Consider the following 25,521-nt stretch of genomic DNA (forward strand, 5'->3'; position numbering starts at 1 on the left):
CAAATGAAAGTTTCTTTGATGAAGCAAAAACATTTTTTAAAAAAAAGTCTTCAAAAGCATTTAAATCTATTTTACATGCTATTGATTTCTTTTTCTGAATCTGGAAACACTCATGTTTGATGGTGGCCATGCTTCTCTCATCACGGATTAGAGCACTGTAAATGTTGTCTGAGATTTTACATACACAAGAAGCAAACACAGTTGCAGTTTTTCCCTAAAATCAAATATCTAATTTTAAGTCATAATGATACTCTCATAAATTTCCAAATTAGATGAAGAATTTTTATATTCTTTCAAAAACAAATTTTAACTTTGAGCTTCTAAGCAATGGCTGCTTCTATGATGTTTCCACTAAGATAAATGGAGGCTTTAATCTCCTTGTTAGTTGTTTGAAACTTCTTTGCATTTTTACACAACAGCCTGTTTCTCATCAACAATTTCAAATAGGCTACTTTTTACTCACAATAAATCAGTATGTGTCATAAGAGTAGAAAAGAAAAGAATATCACTCAATAACATTGGACCTTCCTTTAGAGCAAGTCCCAGAAGACCAGTCAGGTTGAGTTGCTATGGCAACAGAACTCTGATACTTTTCTGGTTTGGTGTGTTATAGTGAGTTGATTTTTACCACATAGTATTTTTATGGTAAAGTAAAAAAAAAAAAAATACAGTCAATAACAATGTGTATGAAATTTCTGTTGATCTATGATGATTTAATTTAAATGTAGTGTAAAGAAGTTAACTTCACAGCACTACAAATCCCTTTGCTGATTTCCAATTAAATTACTTATTGTATTTTCCTTAGGCCCTTCAAGTAGTCACATTTTTAAGTTAAGAAAGTAAAAGTATAGAATCTCACATGGTTTTACCCAATGTGGAGGTCTGCTATGAAAATGTTTTGCGATAACACTAATACACTTTGAAAATATCTACAATTAGTAAAAGAAGTCTCAACACTATACTGACAATAAGGGAAAATTATCTTCTAATTCCTATTAAAAAGATATCAGAACAGAAAGCAATACAACTTGTTACAAAACTCAAGTTTTGAAAGTCAAATGAAATAGATAATATAAAGCATCTTGAACAGATCCTGACATATAGTAAAGTAAATAACTCATAAATATTGTCACTATTATAATATAGGCAAATATATTGTATCCATTTTTATGGAAGGAGTCATTGGTTATGCAATTGCAATGCTCTTTGTATTCTGAATACTCTAAAGAAAAAATGGTATAAGAAATATTTTAACATAGTTTAGCCTTAAATATGTCATAACATGTCCTTTTTAGAAGACCAATCTTGTGACTAAAATATTTGCATTTAATGGATTTGTCACAAGTGGAAACTTGGAGTGGAATATGATGCAGGTCTGGGAGTCAGACTTTAATTTTATTCATCATACCACTTATTTAAGTTTTAAACTTTCTAAGACTTGTTTTTTGTTTTTGTTTTTTTAAACCTGTAACAAAAGCAAATTCCCAGATGTATGTAGAAAGGATTTTGTCAGATAATGTATATAAAGTACCTGTAAAATGTCTGACATGAATGATTCTTACTAAATTTTAGTTATCTTCCATGTAATGGCACTTGAAGTCAGAAAAGGAGTTCAAATTCAATATTCCTTATTAGTGTCTTAAAATACTTGGGTTCTAACTGTACCCACAAGACATAGAAAACTTTAATTTTAATATAACACTGTTATAACTGGAAGCAAACCTTAAAAATAACTGGAAGCAAACCTTAAAAATAAATTATATCTTTCTCAAAATATATTTTCATGACCACCTATCCCAGCGTAATGTTCTGGAAAAAAAAGATATAGGAAGGAACCATTTCTGTGGTTAAATACCTCGGGGAAATGCTATATAGTACTTTTCTCTCCAGGAGCTTACAAATCACATTAAGGTATTGACCCTCCCAGAAATTTTAAGCAAAGAAATCAGTATTATTTAGTGGTAAAGAACATAAATTCAGAGCTAAGCTCTCAGGCTTGAATCCCTAACTCATGCACTCATTAGCTTATAACTTTGGGACATTACTTAAATTCTCTGCCTCAGCTTTCTCAATTGTAAAATGGGAGTGGTAACAGTATTCCCCTGCCTAGAATGAGAGGTTACAATGAGACACGTCAGAACAGGCTAACATAGTAATAAAATCATTCAGAGGCCCATTTGAACTCTACCATGCCAACCAATCTTTACAAATAATGTCTTGAACATCTTCTGGAATGATTATTTTGAGGAAAATACTTGGAGTACAATGTTAGGGTAATACTAAGTTGTGATTACATAAAAAAAATTCATCACATTAACGTCCATAAAAAAAATTCATCACATTAACGTCTAATCAAGTAACACAAAAATTTAGCTACTCGCAATACATTATCCCACTGGCAACTATCTTGCCAGCAAGTCCTGCTATGGTAACGTGAGAGCAACTTAAATAAGTGTGAGGAATTTACCCCATGGAAGTTCTGTTCAGTAGAGCCATTCACTTCCATTTCCTGCATTATTATACTAGGTTATTTTCATGCTACTCAATACTAAGCCCTGAGGGAATGGGTTGACAAACAGTTGACGCTTTAATGATTAGTAGAGAGAAGGCCAAATGTGGGACTCACCGATTAGGTCTGCAAAGAGAAACGTGTTATCCAGATAGTGATCTGTTTGCAGGCTTCAGAATGCTAATCCTCAACAATATGAGTGAGTTTTCAAAGTGAATGAAATCAGTAAAGGAAAGGTAAGCGCTTCATCCAAGGAAAAATGTGCTAAATTTCACAAGAAAGTTCAAAATCCTCCCTAAATAATGGTCTACTAATATCAGAGCTCCAATAAACCTTCCTACACTTTTCTAGAAAAGGGAAGGTTAACAACAATAGCATCATGAAAATGAAAAATCAACTAATTAATCTGACAACTTTCAGAGGACCTTTTATTTGTTTTCAAATTTGTAATTTTATCAGATTACTGACATCTCTTGGTTCATATTTTTAATATCAGAAATAAATGCAAAAGAAAAACTTGTTCACTTATAATTCTATTTGATCAACAATTAAATCTATTTTTACGTATTCTTGTTCAAGTCTTAATTGTCATGTCAGTTCTACATAAGCTATTTTACATGTAAAGATATTTTAAATGCCTGTTTTTCCATTTACCATTATATCTAAAGCATTTCCTCACAGCAATACATAAAAATCTTTAAAAATGATCATTTTCAGTACCTCCATAGTAATATTGTTTCAGGATCAGACATGCAAGTGGTTTCTAATTGTGTTGCAGTACAATGAATCTCTTGCTGCATATAGTCTTTTGTTTCTAAAAATTAGTGGTTTTCAAACTTCGGTACACATCAGAATCACCCTGAGGGCTTGTGGAAACAGGTGGCTGGGTCCTAACCTTGGAATTTCTGATTCAATTGGTCTTGGAGGAGGCTCAAGAATCTGCATTTCTAAAATTTCCCAGATGATGCTGATGCTGATCATCTGGGGACCACTTTAAAAATCACTGATATACATACACTATTGTCATCAAATTTGAGATAAGTAAAATAGACATTTTAATGGTATCCAAGACATTTCTGAATTCCCTGCCTACAAGCTCATGCAGATTTGTATTGCCAACTCTCTTGATACTTAAAGCCTGGGTAGATACCAACTAATTGAAAAAACAGAAGAACAGGAGAAAATTGTTACTTCTCTCCTCCCAGAAATCATGATGTTAGACCTGAGATTCATCAATTCATATTTCAAAGATATATATCATGATTGATTGAAAATATTCAAATATCAGTTACTATAGAAATTCATAAGACAGTTTTATCATCATCTAAATTCAGAAGCCACTGAAAAACAATTGAAATATCTATACTTTGTAGGGCAGTACATTTGTATCTGTATAATATAGATACAAGTTAGCATAATTAAAAAAACAGTATTGCTCATAGGAAGGTACAGGCAAAAATCTGGCTTTGAGAAATTGCTTTTGATCAACTAGAAACAAACAGAAAAAGTTTCCATTTACCAAGGATTTGAGAGGATGTTTGCATAAAAATAAAGTCAAGAAGTTTTTCCTTATACTAAAGAATTCTTTATATTCAGGTAGAGATTATTTCTTTACCTATAAATAGATACATATGCATATAAACAATCATGTCTACAGAAGTATACACACGCATCCATGTAAGTGTACATTATATACATGGGAAGTATCTATTCATACATGGGTTTCTAGAAATCCACAGGCAAGACAAATGCTTAGTAAAGATATTCTCTGCAGAAATTTGTTCCTGGCTCTTCCTCTGAAATATGCTCATGTTTTTATAATATTATTTTTGTTGGTCTTTATTGTTTTTATTTGACTATATAAAAAGATATGCTCATGTACAAACATAATCATAAAACAATACAAAAACAAAGTGATTATTGTCAACAAATCTTGTAAAATAGTTAGTAATGAAAATATTAACTCTGGCTTACACTAAGAAGAGTATGTCAAGAATAACTTTTGGAAACAGGTTTGTTAAGAGAATCTTGTATTTATACGTTTCTGAGGGATAATTTTTTTCTGAGTCAGTGTTTTGATAATTGTGTTATCTTTAGGTAACAGTGAAGTCAATAATCTTAATATACTTAAATGTCCCTCCATTGTTCTTTGCATCAAAGAGATTTGTTATGATCCTACAAACACATGGCTGCTCTCAGGATGGGCTGATAACTCAGTGACAAATGCTAAGAAAGCAAGCATGTTTCACTAATATTTTACAAAACACTTTGCACAAATATAACCAAGTAAATATATCTATATTAGCCTTAAAAATGAGACAAAGTTGAAAATATGTTCACATTAAAAATTAAAACTTAAAAATGTAGAATGGTAATGAAGACAAAGTGAGTTATGCGTTCACCTAGTGTAGGAGGATTTCACTACAGTCACTATTTAATCCATGCACTCAAAGAAAAACAGTCAAAATAGTAGCAACAACAACCACAAGATCATTTGAAAACAATTTCAATAACTCAGGTTTTTTTGTTTTGTTTTGGTTTTGGTTTTTAGTAATAACTGCTAGTTCCTTACCATGAGTTAGGCAGAATGACAAAGTTACTATCTGAAACAAATCAAAAGTACTAAGCAAAGTGCGTTCACATCAATAACACATTTTTTTATCAGCATTGTCAAAACGGAGGAGGAAATAGGGATAAAATATGTACTGAAAGTCATATGTCACCTGCCTATGAGATTTTAATTCCTAAGCCTCTTGGGATAATCACAGACAAGGAGAGACTCCTTTTCATAATCCCTTTCCTTCACTAGTGTGGAAATGGACTTATAGCAATCAAAAGGTTAGATATATCAAGGGATATGTGTTCATGGAGTTTTCTTTTTTTTCAGTGCTAGGGATTGAACCCAGGGCCCTGTGCTTTCAAGGAAAGGGCTCTACCAACTGAGCTATATCCCCAGCCCAGATTTTCCATTTTTGACACATAGTTTTGGTTTCCAATTTGAGCAGTGATAGAATGTTTTCTTTAAAAAAAAATCAAGGTTTTAAAAAAAGGGTCTATTTCACAAGAAATTTGTTCTAAAAATAAAATTGTATGTGGACAGTAGAAAAATTAATCATTAAAATATCATTAAAACATGATTCTAAAACTTGTCACAGCCTAATGCTATAACTTTCTGGGACAACCTGAATAGCCACATCATGTATGACTCTTACTGCAGGCTTGCCTGGAACACTGGAAGTATGACATTGACTGTACACAATAGGTTCTGAATTGTTTTCTGATATTAAATTAAAATGTTATTGCCAAGGAATTTGATATGTTTCTTTCACTAATGCAAATCTCAATTCCTCTGTAATATACATGACTAGAATTCAACAAAAGGATACCATTTCCTAAAAAGAAAAATGGAATGTCAAAAAATAACTCATATGTTAAATACTATAAAAATAAGTTATTCATGCTTATGAATATTAAATTCTTTGACAAATGAACAAATATGGAAAATGAGATACAAATTTTGCCTGAAGATATTAGGTTACATTAGAAAGAAATATGTCAAGTTTATTAATCATGCATTATACTAACATTCCTATTATAAAAAGGAATAATTCTTTAAATAAATAAAGCCTTCTGCTTTGATTCTAGGCTCTGGGGACTAATATTATAATGGAAAGTAATTCTCAACTAAGAAAGTCCAGCCTGGTAAAATTTTAACACATCCATGGAGATACTAAATCATTATTATTTAATGTGGTAAAGTAAAAGCAGGCAACTTGACTAAATAAAAAGAAAAAAGAAAAAATGCATGTGATCCTTGCAATAAAGAACAAAAGAACAATAAGCCACTCAGTTAACACTCTTTAGGCCCACTCACACAGAGTTATTCTCAAAGCTCCAATAATAACATATTATTCAATCCCTTTTGTTGCCATTCCAAAGTAGAATAGCAATTATTTCCTAGAAATTAAAAAAAAAATCAGTAAATACTCACTTAAAATCAGGTTAAAATACAAAATGAATGACATTATATTTTAAGGCTAAATTATGATAAAACTTTTCATTTAATAAATGTTTCAGACTGTCATACAAATAAGTTTCAGCTACAACTTGAAATTAAAAAAAAAAACCTTACACTGACAAAATTTCTATTGGGCCATCACAGATATGAGTATTTTAACAATATTCATTGATTGTACTGGATGCACACCTTCAAATCATTGTGTTCTACAAAATAGCAAGATATTTTCACTTTATTAAAATGAGACTAGAATACAGTTCCTTCGAATCATAAGCTCTATTCTTTAGAAAATGGCTGGAAATAAGCAGCTGAATACTTACATTAACTGAAGATTTCTGGGACTATATTAGTGCTGTCTTTTTCATATTTTTACTTTTCAAAGGAGAATACTTGGCAAAAAGTCACAAACTTACTGTGATATTCAATACTTTTGAGTCTTAGCAAAACAGATTCCAGGTAAAAGGCCTGAAATGTTACCTTATTAAACCACCATTCAATTTATGACTATCTGTGATTTAAATTGGGATCACTGTAAAATGGACAGAGATTAGTAAACCAGTCTTTCATTCAGACTCAGAAAACAAAGTAAGACATTGTTGTCACTACCTAATCATGATACTATACTGAGTTTTCATTCTCCTCACTTTGATCCATAATCCAGAGTTCCTGAAAAGTCATGTTGAAATCACACGAAGGGACCCAGAACCAATAGGATCATCAGTTCCATAAGATGAGGTATGAAGACCAGGGAAGAACACTGTTTCTATTTCTCATAGCAAGGGTAGTGTGGTAGTTCCTTTGAAACTGTATCATTAAACCAAAAAGTAATATTTTTTTTCTTCATGATATTTGACCTCTATTATCTCTTTGTGTGTTTGCATATATATGAAAAATATAATTTTATTTATTTAGCACTAAGCAATACATTATCATGTATATTACTTTAAAAAAATGTTCATACCTTGCATCTTCATTCCAACAGTGAGCATTGTCTCCTAACCACTCGTTATTTTCCCCTGTTATGTTCCCCCAACTCAAGTTTTGAATATTCTCATAAAAAACAAGATAATAAGTAAAAGTTTACCCTAATGAAAAGAATCTTTTCTCCTACTCGGTATCTTCCTTGAGAAAGCCGCTCCACACAGAACTTGTTTGGGCATTTGCAAGGAGGATCTTCTGAAATTCGTTTCACCTGAAATAAAAAAAGCAAGAAAATTCATTCTCCTTATTAGGGTTGCATGTAGATTTTTTTTTTTTTCAAAACTCCAAAACCCCTGGACAAGTAATAATTTGAAACTCTTTCTTTATCTATGGGCAGAATGTGAGCACATGAATATACGTTAAACCACAACTATGCAAAGGTCAGATCCAGAAGGTCTAGTCTAAAGGCCAGAGACAGCACTGAGCCATAGGCTAGATGAGAACAGCGATGTTGGAGGAGGATGATGACAAAATCAACTGGCATCACAGGAATGATGAGTTGGGTTCTATCATTTTCCAGAATTAAAAGACCATGAGCCTTGGGGTCAACAAGCTCAATCTACTGAAAACAACACTAAAGTGATTCTAGGTTAAATATATTGAGAACTAGGATAAAATCTATATTAACAGAACGTTGTTTCCACAGTTTAATTTTATTATACTGTTTACTCACTTTAAAAATAAATGATCAATAAATTATTATTTAAAATGAACTTATTGTTTCATCTTATTTTGAACTCTAAGATTTTCTCTGTCATCTCAAATTCACCCAGATTCACTCTGAAATTCATTCCATTTTAGTAATTCCCACCTACAAATCTGAATGATGTGGCCATATTTTAGAATTTGCACACATTTTGTGGAATACATGGCTGAATATCAGAGTTTTATATCTAGAATATAAAATATACTAGAAAAATATATAATCTAAATTTGAAAAATATATAATCTAAATTATATGAGCACAATGTTTATGATAGTTGTGACCATCAGAAGATAATATAATAGACTGTGATTTCAGAATTAACACTTATGTTTATATTTTCTGGGAAACTACCATTCTTTGTTTCATAACTGTGATCCCTCAAACTAACCAAGAACCAGCCCTACACAATAATCTGTGTTTTGAGGGAAAGTTTCCATGGAAGACTTAGAAAGCTACAATGATATGCAGAAGCTGAACAGAACAAAGTCAGATTATGACCAAACTGGATTCCATTTTACTCACCCAAATTCTTTAAAAAGAAAGAGAAAGGAAACTTTGTACACTGTTGGTTGGAATACACAGCCATTGTGGAAGAGAGTAAAGAGGTTGCTCAAAATATCAAAAGTAGAATTACTGTATAATGCAGCAATGCCATTATTAGTCATATGTCCACAAAAATAATGCATTACTTTTAATAGCCAAGATAGGGAATGAACCTACATGACCATCTATGAATGATAAATGGAAAATGAAAATATGGAATTTATAGACAATGGCACACTACTCAATCAGAAGAGAACCAGTCATTTGCAAAAACAGAATGAAATGAACCTGGGGGATCACTGATAACTTGAAACTTGAAATAATCCAGGCACAGAAAGACAAATGCCTCATAATATTGCTAATACATGGAACCTAAAAAGTTAATTTCATGGAAGTAGTATGATGGTGGTTATCAGAGATTGGAGAGATTAGGGGAAGGATTTGGAGATGTTGGTCAAAGGATGTATAAATTACAGTAAGATCAGAGGAATAAGTTCAAGAAATCTAATGTACAATTTGGTAATGACAGTGATGAATGTTGCATTCTTGAAAAATGCAAAGAATGCATATTGTGTTAACAAAATGATAAATATGTGATATAATGCATTTGTTAATTAGAAAGATTTAACCATTCTCTAATGTATATATATTTCAAAGCATCTATTGTAAATGATAAATATATACAATGCTATAAATAAAATAAATAATTATTTAAAATGAAACTATGCTGATTTGGAGTTCTTACCAACAGGTGTGGCTCACTGGAAATCTTAAAAATGCTACTCTTATCTCTGAAAAATTCATTCCATTTTACAATCCATGAAACTTTGAGAATACATTTTTTTAAATGACAGAGGTAAATAGAGTCTCCATAGACAATCCAGAGTAAGCAAGTTAGCTCATATGTTTCAATGTCAGAACTTCATCCATATTTTTCTCATAATCATTCTTCAGATGTTAGCTGCTATCATTTTCTATGATAGTAATATAATTAGTTTAACAAAAATCATGGTACCTAGAATTTTGTCATGAAAGACATTCAATTCTTTGTCATTAAAGAAATTCAATTCCTCAAATAAAAATATGTCTGACTCCAATCAGTCTTATACCAAGCAAAAAGTGTAGAGCAGTCATACGTGAATTCACTTGCATGTTGGTATAAATGAACTGCTTAATTTTGTTACAAGTTTCCAGAAATTATAAACACAAAAGATAATAGAGGGAAAACCATAAAAGTGGAGGGTTTCTAAAATAAAATTTATCTTAAGATCTACATAATCGTGTCTCAAGATATAATGAGAAACAACACTTTTTTATTTTATTTTATTTTTTAGTGAAAAACAAGGGTATCAACTTCAGGATACACATTTTCATTCATACATTCTGCCATCCCTAATTTTCCCAAAATAAGTTTTTCTGAGTAATTTTTTTAAAAATCATCATGTATATCTTATATCCTGAATATATCTAATATGTTCTTGCTAGATTGAGTTCCTTAAGCATTAAGGTAGTATTTTGTTACATTTTGTCAAATCCTTGGAATAAAGCACAATGCATTAATGGTGTAAAAATAATGTTTGATAATTTCATATTGAATACATAAATGAACAGATGAATAGGAACATAGATCTATATAGGATGGAAAGAAAAGTTATTAGAACAAAGTAAAACTGGATTCAAAGGACCTTAGAGATGACTTTCATTTTAAAAATGAAGTTAGTGTTTAACATTAAGCTACTGATCAGGCCTGTCACTTTGAGTTCTGACTTTTTCCCACCATACTATGCTTGGCACATAGACAACTCATCCAGTCATACCAGTATTAACACAATTCTGTCCCAAGAAAAAATTATTTAAAGAATATCCTTGAATGGAATGGTGATCCTAAAGCAAAAAATATGAAAGTTTGGTTATGCTAATGTCATTTCCATGCAGTAATATAGAACAGTACTCTGATTTGGGGTCAGGGGGTGGTCATAGGACCAGTGAATGTGTCTATGTGTGCTATTTTCAGTGTTTCTCTACACTTATCTCTTTCCATGTGTGTTTACTATGTATATCATATATACCGTAATTAGAAGTGGCACAGTTTTCCTTATCACTACAATAAGGGCTTTCATGAGAAAAGCCTGGATGAACAAAAGGAGGGAGGGAAGAAGGGAAGGAAGCTTCGGACTTGGTCACCAAAAAGAAAACCAGATAGCATCAAAAAAGCCACGGCCTGAGGTCTGAACTTTAGAGGCATCATGATAAACACAGTTCTGCTTGCAATTCACTAAGCAAACAATAAACTGGTATTCAAGCGGTTCCTCTGCTAATGACAATTGCAAGTTTGTATGGGAAGCATTCCATCTTGCAGTATTCTTAGACAAAACAGAGAAACTGCTGGTGTCAAATGAAGTAAAGCATAAGGAACGTTTTCTCAAGTGGCTTGCCCTTCTCTAATGCCTTCCTCACTCTGAAAATGGACTTGATTTTTTAAATGAAGGTCTTTTTTGTACTGGTATAAGAGGTGGGGGCAGAAATGGAAGAGACAGGCCAAGCTGTGGACAGTGGAAATAGATTGTTAAGTAAACAGTGACTGATGACATCTTTGCTTCTTACATTACCTTGGGATAAGTCAGTCTGGCAGGTGTTCCGTTTTTGGTTAGGAACCCAGCCAGTTTTCTGCTGAAATGAGATTTCAAGAGGAGGCTGATTACTCAGAATTATACTATCTCTCATCCCCAGACTGAGGAAGTTGATGGAGGAGAGGAAGAAAGCAAGAATGGTTTCTTAGAACTGTATTCAACTCATTGTGTGGAAACTAGCTCAACATGAGGGAATGCAAAGAAGAGAACTAAACCTGACCCCGCCATTCTATCACAGCTGAATCACTCTATCAGGACATCTGGAGAATAAATTAATCTCCATGGGCTCCACTGTGTTTCTTTCATGATATTCTGATTAAAGAAGGTGGGCTACATTATCCCCCTAAAAGGTCACCTATTTTTTCCCCACTATTCCCCTAAGTATTGAGAAAGAAAATGTGAGGAATCATTGAAGGTTTCAAAATTGGCAGTTATTACTGAAACCATTGTCTGGAATAATCTTAACACAGGTCTTCTTTTTCTTCCTCTCTTTCCCTTTCCTTCTCTATTTCTTTACCCTCCTCTTTCTTCTTTTACTCCTTCACTCCATTATCCTTCTTTTCTTTCTTGTGGTTGTACTTAATAACTTTGCCAGAATGCAAAAAGTCTATAATACTAACTAAACACAGGAACTTTGCAAGCAATCTCTATTTTATATCCTTATTCTAAACACATGTTGGGGTGCATCAGTTTCAACCCTCAGCTGCTGTATATGCCTCACATGGGGTGAAGCAACTGTCATAGGAGCTATTTCCTTTTTATATTAAACATGAAACTCTGATTTAAACTGTTATTGAAGTTCAAATTACTTTTCTCTCTGCTTCACTATCCCTGAAATAAAACACTTCAGTGAAAAACTATACTTTAAACAGAATGAAAATAATTCAATGCAGTTTTTCCTAATGTAGAATAAAGGAGACTGTAAGAGATTTGGTGTTCAAATGAATTTGGAAAGTTCCAGGTTAAACGAGATCTTACTTTGGAACTCAACAGAGTTTCTAATATGCTAAAGTGCATTTCCAAAGTCGAGGTGTAGACTACTGTAAGTTTTATTTCTCAAACTAACAGAACCATGGAATTCTTTCCCCCACGGGGTATGTGGTGGTAGTGGTGCTTGACTATGTATCAAATGATGCTTAAAAAAAAAAAAAAATGCTAGTTTAAAGAGTTTCAGAACACTGTATTCTAGATGGTAATAGTATAGAAATATCTGCTTTGCACATTTCTTACATTCAATTAAAACACCTTAATTAAACCAATTGTTAAATTCTCAAACTCTGGTAAACATTAAGGAGGGTTTAAAACCCTTCAAAATGTCCTCCACTGTTTCCAGTGGAAAGAGCAGTATTTGGAATAGGGGGACCAAATGCAGTTTATTTTTTTCAGAAGTGGAATACTGGTAAACCTTCTCCCAAATCCGTTTCATAGTTGTTTCACCACCTTCTGGTCTTCTTCCTTTTTCTCCCTGTCTCAAGGAAAGAGGATGGCTAGATATAAGTTACGGAGAAAAGGGAACGATTCTAGCTACTTCTCCCTAGTTCACATAAATGGCTTCAAGTGACAGTGTTTTCTCCTTCTGCAGAGCTACAAAAGAACAGAAAAGTTCACGTGTTTCCAGAGCACATGGAAAAAACAGATAAAGAGAATAAAGGAGAAGTTTTTTAATAATTTAACTGCATACATGGATAATGTATCCAACAAATATAGTACTGGAAAGATACAGATTAAAATATAGTCCTTGTCTTTGCTAACTAGGACTGCATCTTGAGAGGAATGGATATGAATTCCCCACTAGGTCAATTCCTTATTAAATATATACAAATAATTCAGTCAATAAGGAGTGATTTGCCATTTTTGCCTGGGATGAGAAATATCAAGAAAAGATTTATATAGGAGGTAACACAATGTGAATTTTAAAAGATTAAAAAGTATTTAAAAGCAGATTTAAAAGAGGAGGAGGAAGAAGAGTGCAGAAGCAACAATGGCTACTTCAAAATATAGGACCTGCTCTAGAGGGCAAAATGGGAAACACCCTTTGGGCTGGACTATGGAGGGAAAAGGTGGCGTATGAATCAACCCGGGCTTTAACATGGATCTTATGGGGAACACTTACATAATTTTAACAGTTTCTGAGTTGCATTTAGTTGGTTCATTCTGGTTGCAGGAACATTTGTAGAGAAGAATTTCAAGAACCAAGTGATCAACAGCATCAAATGTCAGAACAAGCATCACATGAACATTAAAAATGTCATTTGATTCAGTAATTGATTCCTTGAGATTTATATGGTGTCATTCACCAGAAATCTTTGGTGATCTGGAACCCTATTATTCATTAAAGAATATGACTGCAGGTCATAGCTGAGAGGGCAAGAATTAAGAGCAGGTATTTTAGCTCTGAGACAAATTTGTAAGAGAAGGACTGAAGAAACATAATATCCTACGATAATTCTAAACCAAAAAGTAAAATTGACAGACAGAAAGTAACTCTTGTCAAAATATAAACAACACATCATTATTTACTATTAATACAATGTTTCTCAATTCCCTTGTAAAAAAATTGAAATCCTATGAAGAGCAAGGCATGTGCCTGATCCTTGAAAGGCTTTTGAAATTCTTAAGTGTAGCACTGAACTAACATGTCCAAATTATTCTTTATGTCTTCAGTGGATCAAGTAGCCAAAATAAATTAAAGTAAAATGGTATTGGCTAAGATACCTCGAAGGGCTAAGTTTAAGTTTGCTGCCCTTTACAGAAATGAGAGATACTGAAGGTTGAGACTAATTGTTGTGTTTCTGCCTTTCTAAATCTGTACTATAGGGTGCTACATGGAGAGAAGCAAAACACAGAGAACTCTCTTTTCCTACCTCTTATAGTGTCCATCAGTCATTTTCCCATCTCAGTCTCTAGAGAAAGAAATTACCAGCCAGGGACCAACAGTACTTTGCAGTCCTGCCTATTCTGTACAGGTGACATCACAGGTGGTGCTAGTTTCTAGGAATTCTTCCTATGCATGTGAGACCCACTTAAGTCTAATCTCTCTAGCATTACCACTTCAATAAAATTCCCAAGCAATTACAGCTCCTAATGAAATTTTATATGAACATCATACAAGTTACTCATAATTTCTTTCATTAATATTCTTACATTTGCACTCAAAATATATGTGAATGGGGGCATATGCATAAACATAATCACACATATTATTATAACCAAGAACTACTTAATAGACAACAGGAGTAGCTTGAAGTTATAATCCATTCTGTTTGCTGTTATACCTACAAACTGTTTACTGCGATGATGAGGGTAATACTAAAATATTTCCTAACTGCCAAAATCTGTGACTCAAGGACTGCTTAGTAGAGACCTTAGAGAGTTAGATAAAATTGTTTTAGACTCTAAGCTCCTCTCCTCCTCTCAGCAGGTTGCATAAAGCTTCCAAGTTTCCATTTCCTTACTAAGAAACCTGCTTTTCAGATAGGAGAGCTCTTGAAAAAACAATGATAGACTCTGACCAATAGCAGGCAGTCAATAAAGTACAGTTATCTTCTCTATTATACATTTGCTTTCCCTTCTTTAACAATCCTCAAGCTTTTGTGCCTTGGGCTTCCTGATCTGTGAAAAGAGGAATCATGAACCAGTAACAATGAGGCTTAAGTGTTTTCATTTTCAAGGAGTTATTTTCCTAGAATTTTAGATGCTACTCAACAGAATTAAATAGCACTTTATTTTATATGACTGGCTCAGTTTTGAATTTCAAAATGAATTGTAGGACAATAGGCTTTTTTATAAGGGTTAATATGAATTCAAGGACAATGAAATAAGGTAAAGTCAGATTGATATGAGATCATACAAAATATGTTGAGTAGTTAAAAAAAAGAAAAACAACTAACTTGGTAAGAAGTCTGATCAATTTACTTACTGCATCATCCAGTAAATTTCCTGTACTCTTTTTCCCAGAAGATTTTGATGAAGGAGAAGGTGAAGGAGAAGGGGCAGAAAGTGTTTCTTCTTGTTCAATTTCTTTCTCCAATTTTATCAAACCAGGAGGTTCCACACCATACCTTTTAAAAATACCAGATCATTATATATGCATAACTTCTAGTGATATAATTTCCATATATTACATTTGATTATAAATGCCATAGTAAACTGCTGACTTTTAAAAACAAAGTTAACTTTAACTGGTATTGAAATGGTAAGTTCTCTAATTAGCCTCCTTCAGAAGCAGGGAGAGAAACATGTATACCTGCTTTGTATGTGTACAAGCACATATATGAACACACACGAAGACATACTAAAAATGATAACAAATCTTCCATGCATTATGTTGGTGAGTCAATAACATGAATAACTGTGGGAAATTCCATCTAGATTTTACATTTACCAGCATTAACAGCACTAGTGCTATGATGAAACTCCTATTTTGAACACACATTTGGTAGATGGAGATATAATCAGTGAGGTTTGAAAACAGCAATACCTCAAAATAACATTTGCCCAGTATAGTGTCTAACACATGGCATAACCTCTGAGATTACTGTTGATAAATTAATTGGCTGCACAACTGAGAAACTGAAGCACTGAGGTTCTACTGCCAGAGTCTTCAGTATTTTTAAAATAATATACCACAAAATGAGATATTAACAGACTCAAATTCAGGTGTTATTAAGATGGAAAGTGGTATTGCTATTATTATGCTTTACAAATGAATTTACTATAGACTTTCTTCAAGAAATTTGCTTAGAATTGTAGAATATCAGAAATATCTCAGGATGGAAACTTGGCAGATAAAGTTATAATAAACTCAGCTTTACTATTCACTGGTCAGATGAACCTTTGCAGGCAAACCAATTTTAATCTCTCTAGACTTCTGTGGATTCTTAATTCTATCAAGGTATAAATTTGGGTTATAGTGAATGTTCTTAAGAGAATAACTTGAACTTGGTAGTGAGTCTTATACAAAAAAATCACAGCCAACTAAAAGTCAATCATAAGTGAAAATGTTATATTTGAAAGTATAAATTAGATCAACTGGAAAATATGATTTAATTTGTAGTTGTAGGCAGACACATGCCACCTTCCAGGAACAGGTTGCATAAGTTTTTGCCTTTTTTAACAAAGTGAAATGATAATAAATCCACTATTACAGTAACAACAGGCTCAACTCCATGTCCAATACAAACAAAGTAGAATAGACTCGAATAAAATTGGTAAAAAAGTCACACATGGAAAATCTCACCCTGGAGATTTTTCTTTATCTGGAAATGCTGAAAATTAGCTATGCCATTGAACATACAAAATCAACACTAAGCCCCAAATCTCTGCTTATATTGGCTTTTGAATACTTCAAGCTGCCTAAGGTACACTCAGGCAGTCCTGAAATGCACACTTAAATGCAATTCATTGGCTTCCTGTCTGTCTGGAGATGTCAGCAGGCTGTAAATCTTGGAATTCCCTTGGGGTTCAGGGTTTGCACCTGCAAGCCAACTTAGTCATCAAATAGGCCTTCTTTTAATGTTTTACAAAAGGCTGCTTCATTTTTATTTCCATGATTAACTTTATACCAATTCGGGTTCCTATTTTGCCTATAAGGTTTTCACAGATTTATAGTATTCTCTATTCTTTTCCAACTACAAGATTTAGAGCTTTAGAAGGGGGTTGCTGTTGTTCTCAAACTGAATAAGGATCAAAGTGAACAGCGGGAAGGTGAATCTGCTGACACCAAATCTCAGACCTGAAGAACTCAGTGATAAAACAGTGCGGTGAATTCTTAAAAGACAAATACTTATTTTTGTCTCATTTTGAAAAAAACAAGAAGATGATAGGGAAAGGGTCTATGATTCATGGTTTTATGATGAGAATATAGGAATGGATTTCTCATCTTTCTGGCACTTGCCACAACTTTTCAGTTTGATCTAATTGAAATAACTGAGTCCCCAAACTGAGCCCTGAACTAGGAAATTTACTCAAACTAGTAGACTATAGTTTTCAAACAAAAGACATCTGGAGTCTATTTTAGTAGATTTAGAGAGACAAAATTTATAGACAAATGAAAGAAATTCCCTCTTTTTAAGGCATGTAACAGATAGTTTTAGATTCTTGCAAGACAATTTTGCTCCATTCAACTTATATTTTAAAGCAACTTAAGGATAGACTTAGACTTGGAAAAAAATTCCCATCATGTGAAAGTACATGATATTCTTAGCCAGTCAGTTCAAGAGCTTTAAATGAGTCACTTAATAATCTTGATACAAGAATATTGTCTTTTAAGTAATATTTCTTTTCATTAGTCCAGAAATTGAAATAGAAGATTAAAGAAAATATATTCACACAGAATTTTCTTTTGAGTGATCATAAATTATGTTCCAAATCAAAAAACTACTCAAAATTAAAATCATAAGAAGTTCTACTATAATGTCAATTACTCATTATGGCACCAAACCAAAGAGATAATCTTATTTGTGCAGTCTGGCACAATGTTGAATTCATAGTAACTTTTTTCTTTTTTTCCAACAATTAATGTCCAAAGCACTTTCATTAAAAATATCTTTGAGGTTTTATTGACTTACTTTTGCTGAATCTTTTACTTTTTACAAGACCAAAACATATTCTGTGTTCAGAAATTGACATCTGTCTGAAATACTAGCACAGAGATTTCACTCTCCAGTAATGATAGCTCAATTTAGCTGAAAGTAAAGGGAAGTTTTACCCATGGGAACAAAAACAAGTGGTCTCATTCCCTCATCTGGGAATGGAGAAAAGCCCAAAGCCATCAAAGGAGTCTCAGTAAGTGTCCCCAGATGGAAGAAAGTGGCAGAGATTCAGAAACATTCTGGGAATCAATTCTGAAGTGACATTGATGCTTTTAAGATGATATTTTTGAAATTTAGAGAAGTAAATGTTTGGAGTCAAGCATAAGAAAGCATTATCTACCAGCGAGGAAAAACATGACTCCCAAGGCTGCATGCAAATCTGTTGAGGACAAAACTCACCTGCATGTTGGGAAAGCTAACATTGTGGTCCTTGAGAACTCTCTCCAAATTACTAAATCTGTTTTAATTCATATATTACTGTGTTTCTCTGTACATTAGTGAAGAAACGATGGAGAATATTTGAACAAATGTATATAGATAAGGATATATCTAGGGCATAATATAAGAGTAAAATTAGATTGGAGGAATGGTTTTCCTTTTGTTCCTTCAACTACTATGCTTCAATACAAGGTCTTGTAAGGTAGTGAGATTTGGCTTATTGGGTTACTGTTTGTAAAGCACAAATTAAATTAAATTAATTAAATTGAAACTTTATTTAAAAATCTTCAAATGTATAACAGAGAAAGATTAATAGACATTTAAACCTAAATGCTTGATCTATTCAGCTGGTGTTCAGTTATTCAACATCATGCTGCACACAGTAACAAAAACAATAACATGAGTGATATATTAGCTTATATTCTTTTTCACTGAAAAATGTGCAATCTTTCACACCACTCAAGTAGGTGAAGAAGAAAAGAAAGCAAAAATTATTAATTAAATGTAATAATATATAAATTATCTTAACCTTTATTTAGCTCCACTGTGACATTCGTAAATTTTTTGTACTATATCTTTTATAATTATCACTGATTTTACACCTCATATGGTCATGAAAAGTGGTCAAACATGGAATAACCCAGAATGACAATATTAATGTATTTCTGGTCAGAGGGAATCCTTCACATGGTACTTCACCATGAAATTGACAACTGACAATGCCTCCCATTCATTAACCAAGATTCTAATGTATTTAACATCCAATGGTAAAGGACAATTGATGCCAGACTCAGCAGGAGGAAAGGTGATTTCCAGTGGCATTTCCTCAGAGGGTAGCACATCTTCTGTGAAGACTTGGACACAATCAAAAATGTTCATTCCTATTAGAGGGTCCATGTAATAAAAAGCATAATTATAAAGTCCTAAAAATAGGCAAATAACTACAAAGTAAATGGGAGGACAATGACAAGTCCCAGCTGATTCTAGAAATAGAGCAATTCCTTCTGTTTATCTTACACCTTTCAGAAGCAAAAAAGGAACAAAAATGGAATCTGGTACCAGAGTATTTTAATAGTACAACTAAAGCAGACAATATGCTGTTAAGAAGGACATCTGGACTATCCATGCTTCTTTTACTGGAGCATTTTGGTGGTAAATGCTCATTTGTTGTGATTTTATTTCATGCCTATGTATTTTTAGCTTCCCCTTTCTGAGGGAATAGCTTCTGAGTCCTGGGTAAGCCTTAGATCCAGGGCTGTTTTTCCTGCAGACCAGACCGCCCAGCCTCTTGGTGGAGTGCACTTGTCAGGGTCGCAGGAGCAGCAATGCCTTGGCCCTGCTTCTTCACAGAACTCAAGGACATGGCAGCACTCAAGGGAACAAGGTCTTAAAGACAACCAGGCACCCAAGCTTGAACACAGCTGAGTACTACATGCTTAAGTTGACAAATATTTAACAAATTATTAAATCTTTAATAAACGATTATGGTAAAATAAAAGTCATACCTGAAGCACACTTCTTTAAAATAATATTGACTATGATGATTTAAAGAACTTGAGATTACTTCTGACTACAGGTTAATTTATTACTGGATCAAAAACGATCTATTCATTAACAGCAAGTTTTCTAGCCATGTTATAATTAACTGATTTACACATGTTGTGTTTTCTTTTCCTTGATATCTTACATAAATTCCTCATTTGAAAATGTACATTCAGGGCTATCTCTCACTGTATTTTAATGGTTCATACAATCCTAACCCCAACGGTCCATCCAAATTTGGATCAGAAAACATCTTTTAAGTAATTCTGACTTTTTATTTTGCATCAAGGCCTCTTTGAATATTTAAATCTTCATTTCTCATTCTTTGAGTTTCATAAGACTCTCAAAGACACTGTCTAATGGTTTGCAAGATAATGAATGGAAAAACATGAAACCAAAACAAGTTGGCTTAGGTCCCTGCCTCTGCTTATTTGCTATGAAGGCTACAGTTAATTTTTTTCTTCCCCTAGAAGAAAAATGTTCACAGAGATATCTCTATATATGAATGATATCCTATTAGTCTTTTTCTAATAAAAAGAGAGAAAACTGGGCATTATGGTGCAAACCTTAATCCCAGCAACGTGGGAGGCTGAGGCAGAAGGATTGCAAATTCAAGACCAGCCTCAACAAATTATTAAGAACTTATCTCAAAATAAAAAAAAAAAAAAGGCTAAGGATGTAGTTCTGTGGTGGAGTGTCCCTGGGTTCAATTCGCACCCAGTCTCCACCTCACCCTTCAAAAAAAAGAGAGAGAAGAGTTTAAAAAGAATTATTTCCCCCACTCAAAAGTGGAAACTAAAATAGTTGAGGGAAGAAAGGGGTTGAATGTGGGATTAGAGGAAAATGAACAAAAAATAGTTGTTGCAATTATTAAGGAGTAAACAACACGCAATGATAGAAAGGAGTAGAAAACAAGAGAATGCAGTAGACTTTCTTCTAAGAAGAGTCACTTGCCATATGGAACGTCAAGGTACTAGATCCTCCTCCAAGAAAACAAGAGAAAGCAGTAGACTTTCTTCTAAGAAGAGTCACTTGCCATATGGAATGTCAAGGTACTAGATCCTCCTCCATACCACCTTCAATAAGTTTTAAAGGGAAAATGTATTTGATTCAAGGACATTAGCAAATGCTTAGACATAGCATCTTTGACAACAAGATTGTGATGTTAAGAACATTGGTGGCTTATTTTTAGTTTGAACAACTGCTCTCAAGATGTCCACAGCAACCTCTGTCCATAGCGGAGGTGATCTATGTCTCAACACAGTAGCAGTGGTTTGACCTACCTGGCTGCAATCCGGCCAAGCTCTAGCAAACAGAGACACACTTCTCTGGGTTGCTTGTGCAGGACTAGAAGACAAGAAGTAGACACATTTACAATAGAAGGGACTGTAAAGTAGCTCCACAGGGAACAGACTTGCTGATGGCCAATGCCCTCCCCAGTCCCTCTTGATACCAGTAAATGAGCCAATATTCATTTTGACACTCACAAGCTCCCTCACTTCACAGTACACATAACTCTATTAAAGTAGTTTTCAAGACCCTATCTACCTTCGCCCCCCAAAAACTGTTAGTCTCAGGAACTCTCACACTAAGTAATTCTCATTGTGAACATATTTTTTTCAATGAGTTAATATTAGTAAGTCAATATTAGATGCATATATAGCTGTGATTTTGATATTTAAAAACACACAGCACACACAAGACTAGAAAGTAAAGACCATCCTTTTTAATATCCTGGGTCTACCCTTCACCAGTGAGTCTAGAAAAAATAATGCAACAAATAAAGATAAAAATTGTAAATTACAGTCTTTTATTAACTTCCAAAAAAAAATGTCAAGTAAGACCCTGAAATTTGGTGTCTTCTTTTAATCAACTATGATTATTAAATAATGTTTTAAAGAGACACTTTGAACTGAATGTATTTCATATGTAAATCAATTTCATAAATATGTATCAGCCACCTATGTTTAATAAATGATCAAATTGGAAGACTTCTCTGAATTTGTATTTCTATTCTAATATAATTTAATTACTTGATAAGTCTACTTTACTGATAGCTTTGGCTATATTTCATTATATTGACAAATCATACTTGCATTCGCTAAAACTAACAAGAGCATGTACTTCTTATACAACAGTCTTTAAAAGCACGATCATGGTATTTTTAAAACACTATTTGTCATTTTAAAAAAAGGAAAACAAATATTGGAAAAATTTTGCTTTGAGAATGGTCTTTACAAAGTTTTACAATTAGTGTTCTAAGAAAATAAGATATTTGCTTATTAATAAACTTTAACAAAAAAGCAATATGGTTTTAATTCTTAAACAAAAAATTTTATAAATTTTGTAATTTTTATAATTTTTACTTTACTTAAACATTCTAATTCCTTCTCCTTACAGATTACAGCAGCAGCAATGTTTGGTCCACTGATACCATGATAGAATTTGCTAGAAATGTGTATAAATAGAAAATAATACTTTTGCTTAATTATAAAAGTAATTCCATTCGGTTTTAAACAGACATATGAATTATTCTAATTCCATCAGCAGTGCCATTTTAAAAGAACTGATTATGGAGATTAGGAATTAGGAAATATTTCCATTATTGATGACAAAATTTAAGTTTTAATTTGTCGCTGGGGAATTATCACAAAACTCTATTAAGGGAAGTCTTGAATTACTTCTAATTAATGATCCTTCGTGGGACTGGGGTTTTGGTTCAGTGGTAGAGTACTTGCCTGGCATGTGTGACAACCTGGGTTTGAACCTCAGCACTGCATATAAATAAATAAATACAATAAAGGTCCATTAACAACTAAAAAAAAAGTATTTTTTAAAAAAATCCTTCATATAAAATATTTAGTACCTCTCATTTCAAATATGCCAGATGACTCTGACTAGAATAACAACTTCATAAAGTTTTGTACACTAAATCACCTTCAGTGCAAAGTAACAGTGGGATTGTAATATCACATAAACATCAGTTCCAAGCAGAGAACAATAACAAACATCATAAAAACAAAAGCAAATAAAATCAATATTCCTGTATTGATTATCAATTTCTTTAGATTTGTAATTTAAAAAAGAAAAACAAAAAACAAAAACACGTCCATGACATAGAATAACAAACAAGTTCTGAGTGGGAGGAAGAACTCTATAAAAAAATAAGAAACAGAAGCCTTGAAATACTCTGCTGATACCCTCATCTGAAGTGAAAGCTGTGTGAAGCAGGTGGCTAAAGCCCCAGGAGCTTTAGGTATAATTTCATGCATTTCTTGATGGAGATAGTGCCAAATTATGAACATTATTAGTGAATTAACTAAATGGTGTCAATGTGTAATCAATATCCAGCTGTAGGAAGTAATATTCAAAATAGCTATAATGATACTTTAACTACATTACACATATTATGAGGACTATATAAGTATTGGTGTGTAAATAGGTATATTTTATGAAAAATAAAACTTATTCTGAAGAAAAACAATAATATGGGCCACTTAAGAAAGATAACTTGTCATGAAGGATACATCACTATTGTGTATCTCTTTGTTTCCTCATCTGTCAAATTAAACAGGTTTTGCCTTCTAAAATATTAACTGTACATGGCCTTATTAGAAAATCAATTTGGCAAACTGAAAAGTAACTGCAAGATTCTTCATTTTTTCATTTTAATAAAACCAACCTATAAAATTTGACACAAATAGCTTCCCCCATATGATTTTTAAGGAAAATGCTAACAAAAACTTATTTTGTGTTCAAGTTTTCTTAGAAATATTATATTTAATAAATTCATAAAATTGTTTCAAAATATACCTATGATATTGCTTCACATGTTAATGACTTTTCAAATATTGGACATACCATGCCTGGCTTATCATGACCCCAAAATACAATGACTGCTGACTGGTAAGCAATGAATAAAATAATCTAGAGGTGCACAATTTGGCACATTGACTAGAACTGAGTAATTCTTTAGTTACTATTATATCTCATAATATCAAGGATGATGATAATTACATGGTAGTAACAGTGGTTGAGACAATGCACAAACTGAAATAAGATAATTTTAACTACCAGCTTTAGAAATGGCAAGAATTTATGCAAATGCGTATTGAACAGTAAAAGTAAGCACTCATAGAACATTGTTGTGAAATTAAAATTCAATAGTTTTTAAGCAGTATGGGTATGTATAACACGCCTAACAGTTGACTCTTTTTTTTGTACTAAAGCAAATTCTAAACTAAATTTCAATAGATGGAAAGAATGTACTGAGGGGAGGTACAGGGCAATAAAGTTGACCAAATTATATTATGAGTACGTACAACTATATGACACTTAATGCCACTATTTTATATATGTATAATGCACCAATAAAAACATAATATAGTGTTTGTGGATTACAGTCACAAAGATCAAAGTGTGAGCTCCAATAGTTACTACTTGTGTTATTTTGGGAAATCATTCCATAAAAATCTCACTTTTCTAAGGAAATAAGATACAGCGTACCTCACAATATTTTTGTGATGATCAAACAAAATAATATTACTGTATGCTTGATCAAAGCTCAAACAAAATAATATTACTGTATGCTTGGCACAGTTATTGTTAGGAAATACTTGCCTAATATTAGTTCCCATCATTATTCTTTTTCTTTTTATTGTTTTTTGTGATTTATTTAAAGATTATTCCCATTCTGTTCAGTCACTTAACATTAATGCTTTCTCCTATATCTGGTTTTTGTGCACCTCTAAAGTGTCAGACACTACTACATGGTAGAAGAAAAAACTCTGGAATGAAAAATTAATTACTGTGGGGAGACAATAATTAGAGTGGGATCACTCTATGATAATGTTTATCTTTTAATTATATTTAATTTATATTACATCAGAGATAGTGCTAATTTTAATCAAGTTTTATATTAAATAGATCATTTTGACCTGTATGTATAGTCAGCAGTATGTATAGACAGATCAACGTGAATAGACTTTAGCTATTATATGTTAAGTATAAACTTTAAGTAACAATTACAATTGGACACATTTTATTTTTGAGACACCAAACATCCTACCATAAATTTTCCTATGACCCGGAGAAAAATTTAGTTAAGTCCACAATCAATAAATTAATCAAATTGACTATATATTGTATAATTTAGAAAAGCAAATAATTGAATGCATATCTTTATTAGGATGATCAGAAAGGCAACTGTTGGTGAATTGAAACTGAGCTAAAACCCTTGCATTGAGTGATATGTACCATTAATTTATACATATTTATTCATTTTGTCTTTTGGATAAAAATTTTTATTTCTTGTGAAATTTATGGTAGGAACCACTTTTCCCACTATATCATTATAACATTGCTTTGAATTAAGGGTAGAAAAGAGCATTCATCTTGTCTGTTCCTCTGAATAAGTTACCTTTAACAAATAAAAATCTCTCTAGTCAATAGTGATTATTATGCAAAAGGTTATATTCGCTGAATGCTTTTAAGAAATAATCAAAACCAAATCAAAGCAAAGTATAATGCAGAACACCTCTGGGAAAAGTAATACAGATTCC

The 25,521-nt window shown here is 32.6% G+C and overlaps 1 protein-coding gene across 4 annotated transcripts in view; it reads right to left on the reverse strand.

The window, feature by feature from the left end:
• Gas2 (growth arrest specific 2) overlaps window positions 1-25,521 on the reverse strand; it is a 124,335-nt gene that overhangs the window by 45,406 nt on the left and 53,408 nt on the right. For all 4 annotated transcript variants that reach the window (XM_047518379.1, XM_047518376.1, XM_047518377.1 and 1 more), the window contains exons 5-7: window positions 21,244-21,307; window positions 15,307-15,448; window positions 7,612-7,719 (exon numbers count right to left, since the gene is read on the reverse strand). In XM_047518379.1, coding sequence (XP_047374335.1) covers window positions 7,612-7,719; window positions 15,307-15,448; window positions 21,244-21,307 — 314 coding nt within the window. The remainder of the gene's footprint in view (window positions 1-7,611; window positions 7,720-15,306; window positions 15,449-21,243; window positions 21,308-25,521) is intronic.

The sequence above is a fragment of the Sciurus carolinensis genome, chromosome 11 (assembly GCF_902686445.1).
Source record: "Sciurus carolinensis chromosome 11, mSciCar1.2, whole genome shotgun sequence".
In the NCBI taxonomy this organism is placed as follows: domain Eukaryota; kingdom Metazoa; phylum Chordata; class Mammalia; order Rodentia; family Sciuridae; genus Sciurus; species Sciurus carolinensis.